Below are 12,276 nucleotides of genomic sequence, written 5' to 3'. Positions count from 1 at the left end.
GGAGGTGATCCTCCCCCTCTATGCGGCACTGGTCAGGCCGCAGCTGGAGTATTGCGTCCAGTTCTGGGGGCCACACTTCGAGAGGGATGTGGACAACATAGAGAGGGTCCAGAGGAGGGCCACTCGCATGATCAGGGGGCAGCAGGGCAGGCCTTACGAGGACAGGCTAAGGGACCTGAACTTGTTCAGCCTCCACAAGAGAAGGCTGAGGGGGGATCTTGTGGCATGTTACAGACTAGTCAGAGGGCACCAGCAGGCATTGGGGGAGTCCCTGTTTCCCCAAGCACCACCAGGAGTGACTAGAAATAACGGTCACAAGCTGGCAGAGGGTAAATTCAGATTAGACAGCAGGAGGCGCTACTTCACGATCAGGGCAGCTAGGATCTGGAACTAACTTCCAAATGAAGTGGTGCTGGCTCCTACCCTGGGGGTCTTTAAGACAAGGCTTGACAATCACCTTCCTGGGGTCGTTCGATCCCAGTACTCTTTCCTGCCATGGCAGGGGGTCGGACTTAATGAGCTGCTCAGGTCCCTTCTGACCCTACTAACTATGAAACAAGCAGCTCCCACAACACACACCATGCTTGCTCATCAGCTCCCACAGACTCAAAACACATTTTACTTAATCACCACCATCACTTCCTCAGTTACCTAATGTTCCCTGGATGGAGTCCCATCCAATCCCAGGCAAACCCTGAGGGTGTGGCATCTGCTCTCCCGACCCATTTCCAACTCAACTAATTATAATCCTAAACACTTCTTTTTCTGGAAGGCACAAAGTCTTCTGAAGCAGGCTGTCTTCCATATGCTAACACCCTCTTCTGAAACAGCAAGGTGCCTCCTGCAGACATTTTTGTTATATGCTGTGCCTCTCTGCCTCATCCTGCAACCGCTAGGTGCAACAGCAGTCTTCCTACACATGTCCGTGAAGTACCCAATACATTCTGGACACTACTGAAAGATAAACAGCCACTGCAGCCTAACCCACCTGCCTAAATTACCACTCATAAGTTCCTTCACTTCCTGTCCTGAACTGCCACTGAACCCTGTTATGAGCCGTTAGACTGGTATGTCTAATCTAAGAAGGTGCCACATGGCAATACAGCTGGAAGAGAACACCTCCCTTGTCTGCAAACCCCTAAGACGAAAGGTGCTATAGGAATGTGGGACCCTCCCTATAAGAGTTACTTCCCAGTGCTCAACAAGGTTCAGGTCTACGAGACTTACCCAAGGTTGACTTCAACACAGAACCGCTGGCAAAAGGTGGGGCCCCACTTCCTATAGAGTCCACAAAAGAGTTGAGTAATTTCAAGTATTCCATAGCACTGGTAAACTCACTGAAAGTCAAACAAGACAGACTCCATTAGGTTACAAATAAAGAGGCAGCTCTGGATGAGCAGCCCAAGTTATTACTTTACAGTGGAGCAACTACCCCTTAACCCAGCAAAGCATAGGCTGGCTCAGTAGTAGCCACATGCAGGACTTGCTTGGAACAGGAAGGTCCTAGAAGCTCTTACACTTACATGGATCCTGGTGCTCAGCCTATGGAAAGTGCTACCTGCTTCCCTTTCCTTTTTTGCATCCTTGTAACAAAGTATTTAGCAGAATTCAGAGATTCACTGAAATCTGACAGGACCACGCCATGAGTGCTTCTATTGTGGCCTCAAACTTGTGAGCTCTGGACTATCAACCATGCCATCCTAGCATAGCAGCAGCCATGACTCTACCAGAACTACCCCAAAGGTCAGAAAACAGGGGGAAGGAGGGGAAATAATAATAATAATCAGAGCTACAAAGAAGCCTAAAAAAGCCAAACAACATTATAGAAAGGACTAGTTTGAGCAAACTGAAAAGAGGATTAACGCATGGAATGAGCAATGTCAGAAGGAAAGGGAATGTTCATTAACTTTTTAATTAGCACTCTTCATTTTACAAATGATATGTGAGAAGACTAGCAGCAGTCTCTGAATCTTACACCTGCTGACAGAAGATGCAAAAATTCTCACAAGTCAATTTTAAGCTTCTTTCCATGTGTGGCTTACAGAACAAAGTCACAAAGCCTGTCCAAGACAGCCTTGGCCAGAGAAACCAGTAAATGCTATTTATGTAATTTTTGTGCCTGCTACAAAGAATATGGAGACCTAGCATTGAAAAGATCCTCTCCCAATTATAGAAACAGGGACACTTTTCCACAGATAGCTAGACAATCTGTGCAACGTATACAATATCTTGCAACCTTTTCCCCTGATCAGCACAGAAGTATCTCATAATTCAATATGCTGCATCAAATTGCTGGTCACCTACCTAAAACTACTACATAGGTAGCTAAACATCTAAATGAAAACTAGTTTAAAAAAAAAAAAACAAACGATTTTTTAAATGGTCTGGGGGGGAAGAAGCATCTTCCTACCTACTTTCCATGGGGCCTCTGCAAAAATTAATATGGATTTATATGAGATTCTTCTGATAGGTCTAGAACAGGCATATCCACAGCTCAATCCCAAAACAAGCTGCAGCTCAGAGCACAAGAAAGGCAATTATCTGGTTTTATTTCATTTCGCTCAGATAGAGGAAGAAGCCTCTACAGACCAAGGTCTTAAACTTGAACCAAATGCTCTTCTGTTTCTGCATCTATATCTTGGCTTGATATTAACTTAAGACACTTTACTCAGATATAGACAAAGCAAATACAAGAATGATGCAACAACAGGAAAGTAGGGTTGGAAGGGATCTCGGGTGATCATGTAGTCCAGCCTCCTGCTTGAGGCAGGATCATGCTTGACTCAGGTGACAAGTCAAGACTTGATTTCAGACAAGTGTCTGTCTAACAAGCTCCTTATGTCCAAGGAAGGAGATTCCACATCCTCTCTGGGTAGCCTGTTTTGAAGCTTAATCATTCTTCCTAACTGCCAACCAAGTTTTCATCTATTGCTGTTTGAGACCACTGCAGTCAAGATTTCCTCCTCAAATTCAAGCAGATGAACTTTTGACCTGAAGCCCACCCCCACCAATTCAGTCCTTGCTGACAACAGGAGCACCAGTCCTGGGAGTTTCCTTATTTTGGCAAGCTTGATTTAAAAGATGTAAACTGAATGTGTCCCTCATAGCACTTGGGGCAAGTGACTGACAGTCATTAATGCCCCCAGGCCCCTGCCCCCATCTGCAACAACAGTAACCACAGCACTGAATCTTACCAGGGCTCCTCCTCCTCCTGCCCCGCAGTCCCTTTCCCAGCCTGAGGTTTCACAAGGGCATCCACAGCTCTCTCCAGCAGGTTCTCACAGAATGCCTGGTGGACCTGTGCAATAGGGTCAGCTGGAGAAAAGAAAACAAAAGCCTTGCTCTCCTCACAAGCCTAGCCATGCTGCAGTAGGAATCTACCCAGGAAGTGGAAGCAGTTTCACAACAGGGGAAATACACAAGCCACCCAAACAGAGCTTCTTCACGAACTGTGCAGGGACCTAACTCCAAGTACCTCTCCACACCCACTGGTTTGTTCACTATTAGTGATCCCTTTGCTGCCTCAGCCCAATCGATCCCCACTGTTAATACCACTGACCATGTAACAGAATAGATGCAACAGTTTAATAGAAAGAAACCATGGTCTTCCTTCTGAGTTTCATATCCTCAGTTCTTGAAGGTACATGTCCCTCTGACAGTATAGAAAGATGGAGTTGGGACAGCACACTGAAGCCAGGCACAGTGCTAGCAAGCAAAAGAAACTTCTCCCCAGCCCAAGTGTCTCTCAGCTGTCACAAATGGAGGCAGGTTTCTACAGGAGGAACCTCATTATTAGATGTCCAGGAATTAGACACATCTGGGACCGTAAGCTGTCCCTGGTGTTAAAGGGAAGATATTCCCCTCTCCAGAGGTGCTAGGTCATGCACCTAGAGATGGGATGTCTCTTACCAGGGTTCCGCTGGGTACAGTACAGACTCTCCTTTGCAGCTGACTTCACGGTCCAACTCCGTTCCACAAAAAACTTCTGTCCTAGCGGATGACACAACCAGCGCAGGGAGTCAGGAATGGCGCTCCGCTCCAATATGCAAAGGCTCTGGGCTTGACTTAAGAAATAACTCTACAGAGAACAGAGAGGCCAAGGGTGAGAACGATGCCAAGGGAACAAGGGGAATACAAGCGTCATGCCAAGTCCCACACAGTGACAGCCTGTGCAGGAAAAAGGCTCTTTACAAGCCCACTCATTGGACTAATTGGAATGGAGCTCCAATTAGTTCAACGACCACTACACATGCCCCCCCAGCTGAACCACAACTGCTAGATCTGGAGGTCTTCCCTGATCCAAGTGCTGCTGGGAAGTGCTGTAGGAAAGAAAAGGAGACACACTCACTGCCAGGAAACCCAGTTTGCCACCACAGCGAGTCTTCAGGCCAACGGCAGCAGTGAGGTGGATCTCTGCCATGGTGTTGGCCGGGATCTTCTCTTCTGCGCACTCTGCAAGATTCACAGCACACAGGGCCATGTGCAGACCTGAGTAAGCCGAACTGGATGTAAGTTTACCTGTATCAGGAGTGAAATAGAAAGAATTCACCTTCTGCACAAACATATGCAACACAGATGTGACAACTACAATTAAAAATGCCTGTTACAATCTGAACTCTCAATAGACTGGATCACACCTTGCAGGCATCTCCATGGTTCCCCTGTCTCTCCCTCCCAGCTCTACAGAAGCCAGAAGAGCCATGGAAAAAACAAGACAGTTGTTTTGCTGCATATTCATCACCAGAATAACCAGCCTTCTTTAGAGTCTGGAAACGCACAGATATTTGTATAGTGGGATAAAGAAGGGAACACAGTCTAGGACATGGATCAGCAATGTTTTTGGGCAGTGCCAAAAACCCGTAACATCAACTTACAAGATGTTGGCATACCAGGGGCAGGATGGTGGGGGAGCCATGAGGGGCCTGATCCTTGCTGTGGTAGTGCAGTCCTGGCCCCTTCTCTGCCACTGACCTCAAGGCATGAATGCACCTGCCGCTGGCAACGCGCCAGGCTGGGGCTCCTTGGACCCTGGTGCAGCTGACTGCAGCCAGCCACAGCTGACCGCAGCCTGCCACAGCTGACCTGGGCTCTGGGCAAGCCTGAGCTGCTTGCAGCACGCAGCACGGAGGCTACAAGCAGCTGCACTGGGGTCTGCAGAGCCCTGGCCCAGCTCATTGCCAATAGCAGGTGCACGCACGCCTTGGGGTGAACAGTGGGGAAAGGGCTGAGACAGGCCCTTTATGGCTCCCCTGCCATCTGCCTCAACATGCACTTGCCAAGCAAATGGCACACATGCCAGAGCATGGCACTTGAAGACGGAGGTTACTGACCCCTGGTCTTGAAGGGGGCATAAATCAAAACTACTTCAATTAGACTGGGAAGATGGAAGTTAAAGCTGAATGTCAGGAAGCATTAGGGACTTGTTAAACTGCAAACAGTTTTACTAAAGGAAGCAGTAAAGCTCCACTCATCACAAGGATGTTAAGGTTCACATTCCAGTGATTAGCTATGATACCTGCTTTCACTTCACACATTCACATGTGGTCCTCATCTCAGGATCCACACTAGTAGCAGTGAGAACCAACAGGACTTGTGAATTTTTCCTCAATTCACTGCTGCTTGGGATAAACCTAGCAGCTGAGGAGGCATCAAGCTGTCTTCAGGACACTTGGCAGGACAGTATAGCATGAGGCTACTCTGGCCAAGTTCTCTCTACAACCATGCAAGCAAAACCATCGAGCAAGTTATTTTTCAATAACATCTTAGATCCTGTAGCAACTGAGGACAATGGCTTTGTAAAGCATCCTACACCTCAGAAAGCACCAATCTGTCAAGCCCAATACATATGGATCACTTACTATGAAATCTTACAGGGTGGAATGCAGCAGCTGTTTAACAGAGGGCTGGTAATACAATAGTTCAGCTGAAGAGGTGTAACACCTTTTACACAGAAAGAACATGACCCTTTAGGCAAATGCAACCCATCTCATATATGTCCAGGACACCAGCTAATAGCTTACTCTTACAAGATGCATCTTGAGTTCTGAAGACCATCCACGCCAACAGTGGAAAAGGGAGATCTGGTTATGCTGTGGTACAACTGGGTCAGGAGATAAGCACATCTCCACTCCATGATCTAGACAGGGCCTTTAACCAGGTTCACTAGCATCACCTATAAATTCAAGCCGTGCCTTGGCTTCCAAGCTCCACAACAATCACAGCAGTCCAGGAGCACAGCTACCTTTGCCACAGGAGTTGTTGCTCTCACAGGACCTTTTCTCTGCATCACCCTCCTTCTGTCATCAGCTTGCAAAATTAAGTGTGGATGTGACCTGCTCCCCAGGGCTAGTAACAGATTTGGGGGTGGGGTAAAGGCTAAGATGCTCTCCCCACATCAGTAAGGAATGCAATTCTGAGCTTCCTCATTCTGCAGTATTAGGATATAGTCATTCTGCAACTCCAGCCTTACCAGTGATGTGGAGCTGATGGAGCTTGTGATAAGCTAGAGCTGCATCCCGAGCACTGGTCTTGGCCTCATCCTCAAAGCCTGCTGTGGCCTCCCTTGCCCGCTGTTGCCGAGAAGTCCTCTTCAGCAACCATCGCACCAATCCCAGCTTCTGGAGACTGTAGCGAATCACGTTCCAGGACAGGCCACAGGCCAAGTCCAAGCGGGAAGTCGGCAATGCACGGCCCAGCACTGACAGGCAGATCTGCAGATTTGAAGCAGCAGCAGCAAAATCCCCCTGCAAACCCCAGGGACAAAGGGAAAAGGAAAACTGTTAAGGCTAGTGAGTGCTACTGTACTAACAGCCCTGGAGACTGCAATCCCCTGACCTTGTTGTATCTTTTGGAGCTCAGTGTATTTTTTTTAATTTCAGTGCCAAATTTATACCAAATGAGCATCCAGCCTTAACATTTTTGAATGCTAGACACAGTCTCCCACCTATTGAAATGGATGCTGTGAGACAGGACCTTAGGGAGAAAATGCAGCTGTGACAAACAGGCTAGAAATGTTGAATTTTCTCAATTAGAAACGGTACATTGCTTCCACCATAAAGTTGTAAAGAGAGGTCTTCAGTGGCTTCTAAAAAGCGAGAGGGCAGGCTTTAGTCTAGTTCCTGGAGAGAAGCACCTGTGCTAAAAAAGCAGCACAACTGTCCCCTTTGTTATCAGTCCCAGCAGAGGCCAAGTGCTACATGGAACAAACACAATACCCTCTTTTTGTTTCTCCTATAGGTAGTAGGGCAGAGCAGGACAGATCACAGGAACAGGAGCCAATGGAGGCTTACGGTACTGCCATCTAGGCTCACACCTGCTTTACTGACCATGAACACTAATGTTCCAGGCAGATCAATCTGGTACCAGTTTCTTTAAATGATTTCCATTTGTAACAAAGCAGGAACATGAACCCTTATAAATACTACTTTCCCCCGCACTCAGCGCCAGGCAAGAAAGCTTTTGGACCCATCCATCTGCATCGCCAGACGAGTCTTGAGGGAAGGACGAGAATTTACTCTATGCCACAAGGAGTTGCTTTACCCTTGCCAAGTCCAGGTCAGCCTGCTTGCGATGGCGCCAAAAGGTTACAGACGATCGGGAGTGCAGTCGGGTCACTGGTTCCCCGTGCACAAGGAGCTTTATAAAGACACTCAGGACAATGACACCATTCACCAGCCACAAGATCAAAGTAGGCATCATCCAGCCGAACCAGCCACCTGAATCTGGCAGGAAAACACACAGGGGAGTCAGCCTGGACACCACGCGTGACAAAGAGCAGCAACAAAAACTCACTGTGTCCTAGACATGTGTCCTCCCCAATCCCCTCCAGTTAACCAGCAATGCATCAAGTCTTGGAAAGACTCAGCCCTAACTGGGAAGTGCTATTAAGCATTGATTTTTCTCAGCCAAATTCTGATTTAGGCTCTTGCAGTGAAAAAAAAAATCTCACTCTTCCAAGTTAAACTAGAACTGATGTGAGGGTGCATCTGGCTTCAGCTTCACCAACAAATGGCATTTTCCATGATTCACAAATTCATGCTTGAGGACAGAAAAAAAAAATGGCATTCAAGAATTAAAGGCACAAAGCAACATCAAGGCTACATAACTGCAAGCCAGGAAAAGAGGTTTCTACAGGGGTCCCTACCCTCATCTTACAAAAAGCATGTAAAATTGCACATTTAACAAGACACTAAACACACTCTAGAAACCACACAGGCTGGGCTGCCTGGCTGAGCTATTATTCCTATAGAAGCCTGGATTTCTGCACTGACTCACAAATCTCATGTTTTCATAACTAAAAGTGCTTATTTTTCCAGAGATGTAAAATGCACTGTTTTTGAAAGTTTACATATATTTATGCCTTCTTCAAAACTCCCTGGCAAGCTCTAACGATAGAGGACCATGGACAAGTGTCTGATTTTGTTACCTCCGTTTCTAGTTACTAGTCATGTCAGAGCATTTGAGTCTCTCTCTCACATCCTTTACTGCAGTGTTGTAGCCCCCTTCACAATGTACTAAGGGAAAAAGAGGCTCAACGCACAGTCAAGATCAGTTAAGTGGTTACCTGACTCGATGGTCAGCACACTCCTTCCAGAGCCATGATACACAGGGCTGTCAGACTCAGCTGTCCTTCGACCCTCCAGGAGGGATGTCAGTGGGTTGAAAGAGAGGCAGAGGAATGTGAGGGCACAAAGAAGTATACGGGAGCGATCCACCATGCCAAGGGCCACCGGGGGAGAGTCAGGTTCGTCTTTAACCTTTACAAAGGGGAACAGGCAACAAGCAACACTTCAAATACATCTCTTTCTTCTTTTACAGTTTATGTACAACAGGGGGAAGAGTGGGCTTTAAAACACTTGATTAAATCCACCAAGGACTCCAGGTCAGCCTCTCCTGGCTGAGTAAGAAGGACCTAGATTAGCAAAAGTGGCCTTAACTTCACTCTGATCCCTCTCAGTTTGCTTCACTTGGATTCCCCATTTGAGGCCATCACTTGGCTTCCCCAAAAACCCTAACCCTTATCAAGTCCTCAGAAGGCCCATTTCTGCTGTGAGATCAAATGAAGGGCTTTGGTAGGCAACAGCTAGGGATGTGCTTAATGCTAGAGGTATTACTCATGGGCTTGGTACAAATTAACCCACCCCAACCCTGGCAGAAGGAAGATCTTTGATCCTTTTGTGTACATCTGCTTCCTCCCTATACATTTTTCTTCCCTGCCTTACACAACATCAAATCACCACAGCTCTGATCCTCAGAGCTCCATTAGTGCTGCTCCTGAATAACCAGCAGCGGTCACCCGGGCCATTACATACTCCTAAAGTAAATTACCTCTCCCATTTCTGTTTAAGGCTGCAAACTACAATACCTTTGCATCATCCAGGAGTGGGCTTCCTGGCTCTGAATCAATGGAATAGGGGGAGAAGCCAGCCTGGGACCCCGAGTCAGATGCTGGGGGAGACATCATGAGAATGTTCTGGTTGAAGTCATCCATCTTCAGGTCCACATCGGTGTCCACCAGACTGCTCAAGTCAATGCCCTTCAACAGCTCTGCAAAGATCACAAATTCCATTTGCTACGCATATATTTTATTTTTCCCCCTCTGTCAGGCCTGCTCTGCTTTACCCCCTTACCTCCCCTCAGTTCATGGTCCATCACTGATGCAATTTAAATATGCCCATCCACACTAACAGTGAAACTGAAAGATGCAACCCACTCTCCTTCTGTCTACCCAAGTTCTATCTGGCTCAAACAACTTACTGTTCTTTTGGTTAGCCAGCTTCAGAACCATGTTCTCCTGTCTCAGCTTGTGGTTGACTTGCTGTAGGTATTTGATGTAATCAATGGCCTTCCTCAGTACTCCGGATTTGTGCATCTGCAAGGAATTAACATGCATGGTAAACAGCTCATAAAAGCAATCAACTTGGCTAAAATGAGGACTCAGTATGGGTAAGCGTTTGGGTGGAAGTCAAATGCTGGCCTAAAATAAGGAATGTAAGCAAAACAAACTGAGAGGAAATACAGTGAAGTGAAGGGCACTTTGCTAATCCTAGATCCTTCACACTCAGCCAGAAAACACTGCCCTGGAGTCCATGGTGGATTTAATCGTTTTAAAGCTCGCTCTTCCCCCTCTTGCACAAACATATCTTGCTTCTTTTACAGTATATTTGAAGTATTGCTTGTTGCCTTGTCCCCTTTGTAAAAGCTAAAAATGAATCCAAATCTCCCTCTTTTGGCAACTGGCACAGTGGATCACTCCTGTATACTCCTTTACACTTAACAAGCTGCCCATCTGCCTGTAGCACTCCTATCCTCTCCCCCACAAGAATATACAGGATGTGGAAAGGGCTCTCCAAGAACAGCAACACAGCTGCTGAAAGTACAAGCTCTATCTTTAGCAGAAACAGTGCCCCAAAAGATTCACAACTTTGTAAGTAGGAGCCAAGTCACTGTATACAGAAACAGAACTATAAAAAACACATTTAATATTAAAAAAGTAGAAACAAAGTAAGATCTATTAGAGTAGAGTAGCTGGAAAATCAGCTCTCTTCAAAGGACAAAGCTCCTATGGGTTTTTCATAGGACCATTTTTCTCTCTGCCACTGGCTCACTCTGTGATCCAGCACAATTCCCATGACCCTCCCTACCTCAGACCCTGAATCCATCCTCACCTTGAAAATGAAAATCTCTCTCCCTTAAGAACAAGCCTGGGTTCTGCAGCACACCAAAGTCCAAAACACTAAGGAACCCCAATTTCCTGTTTTCTGAATGATTAGGTGAAGACCTCACTACCACTGAAAGGAATGGCAAGTTTTGCCTGATCCACAAGAGCAAGGTTGGCAAACAGCACAATCCTGAACTCAGGTTGTAGGTAACAATAAGCCCTTTCAATATCTGAACAAATAGTATTCCACATCAATCAAAGCAACACAGAACCCAACTGCCTGGATTAATACAAAAATAGCTTTCCATTTCTATAGCTACATTCACCCTCAAGCTCTTCAGAGGCTATTTATAGATTTCATCTGCCCTTCACTAAAATATAGCCACGTTCAAGCAGCTATTTAACAGCAGAGAACAGTTAGCAATGGAAGCAAAAAACCTATGTCTTAATGGGGAAATGACAGAAACAGGGCGGAATTATCCAAGCTGGGATTTGACCAGAGTTGTTATATACCCTGTCATATAAAACATCCAAGGGATCTTTAAACTCCAGCAGTGCTTTGCATCTTATTTTCCAGCAACAGTGGGCACCTATACACGTAACAGATCTCTGCTCTGACATGTGCTAATTAGCTTGCATTGGAGTAGACTCAATTAACCAAGTTTGCTGCGAGTCGGCTGGAGCGTGTTAACTGGCACACCCCAGCAGCCTCTGCATCACGTGTATTCAGTGTTCCACATTTCAAAACGGCAGTGCAGGTGCTTTAACTAAAGCTCAAACAAGCTCCAGTTAAAGCATCCCTGCCGCCATTTTGAAGCGCATAATGCTGAATACACATGATGCTGAGGGCACTTTAATTACAGCATCTCAAAGCCTCTCTAATTAAAGAGCCCCCCTGCCCCCCCCCCAAACACATGTATAGACCCAGTATCCCTGGCACACCAGCGAAACACTGAGTCAGCGGTGAAGTTGGAGGGCAGGGTGCCACTTACCTAGTCCCATCAAGTCCTCCAGCATACCTCTCCCTTGTCTACTTGGGAAAGATTGACATTAGAAGGCACTGTTGTGAACAGGTTACCACCCTGCCCAGCTACTTAGCCTAAGAGAGCTATGTGCACCTGAGAGGCTCTGTGCCCTTCAGGGCAGTTGCTGCCCTCTGGTTTCATCTCTTTACCTTAGCATCTGTGCCCATGACCAGGTCCTTCAGTTCAATGATCTTGTCATTTATAGACGACCGATACCGCTTCTCAATAATGTTATGGGTTGTCCTCCTCTCTCCTTCTTTGGGTGGCTCTGGTTGCTTGACACCACCTGGCACCTGTTTGATAGGCATCTTTTCCTGTCCCATCATCATGGGCATTGTGGTCAAAATGGTCCCATTACTGCCAACTAAGGTCTAAGAAAACAGAACATGCATCGAATTACTGGTTACAGTTGAGGAAGACAGGAGTTATGAACCACAATGCAGGGGTAGCAGTGGATATAGTCTTCCTGGACTTCCGGAAGGCTTTTGACACCATCTCTCACCCTGTTCTCATTAAGAAACTGGGGGGCTGTGATGTAAATACCCATGCAGTCAATTGGGTTGCCAACTGGCTGGAGGGCCGCACCCAGAG

At 46.7% G+C, this 12,276-nt stretch overlaps 1 protein-coding gene across 2 annotated transcripts in view; it reads right to left on the bottom strand.

Moving 5' to 3' along the window:
* SREBF2 (sterol regulatory element binding transcription factor 2) overlaps positions 1 to 12,276 on the bottom strand; it is a 36,888-nt gene that overhangs the window by 12,548 nt on the left and 12,064 nt on the right. For both annotated transcript variants that reach the window (XM_019545037.1, XM_019545038.1), the window contains exons 5-14: positions 11,835 to 12,056; positions 9,757 to 9,871; positions 9,365 to 9,546; positions 8,564 to 8,756; positions 7,540 to 7,721; positions 6,470 to 6,743; positions 4,349 to 4,518; positions 3,910 to 4,078; positions 3,195 to 3,315; positions 1,228 to 1,337 (exon numbers count right to left, since the gene is read on the bottom strand). In XM_019545037.1, the coding sequence (XP_019400582.1) occupies positions 1,228 to 1,337; positions 3,195 to 3,315; positions 3,910 to 4,078; positions 4,349 to 4,518; positions 6,470 to 6,743; positions 7,540 to 7,721; positions 8,564 to 8,756; positions 9,365 to 9,546; positions 9,757 to 9,871; positions 11,835 to 12,056 (1,738 nt within the window). The remainder of the gene's footprint in view (positions 1 to 1,227; positions 1,338 to 3,194; positions 3,316 to 3,909; positions 4,079 to 4,348; positions 4,519 to 6,469; positions 6,744 to 7,539; positions 7,722 to 8,563; positions 8,757 to 9,364; positions 9,547 to 9,756; positions 9,872 to 11,834; positions 12,057 to 12,276) is intronic.

Source organism: Crocodylus porosus, unplaced genomic scaffold, assembly GCF_001723895.1.
Source record: "Crocodylus porosus isolate Cpor-Errol unplaced genomic scaffold, CroPor_comp1, whole genome shotgun sequence".
Lineage (NCBI taxonomy): Eukaryota > Metazoa > Chordata > Crocodylia > Crocodylidae > Crocodylus > Crocodylus porosus.
The sequence above is the reverse complement of the archived record's forward strand: the minus strand, read 5'-3'. Positions and strand labels throughout refer to the sequence as shown.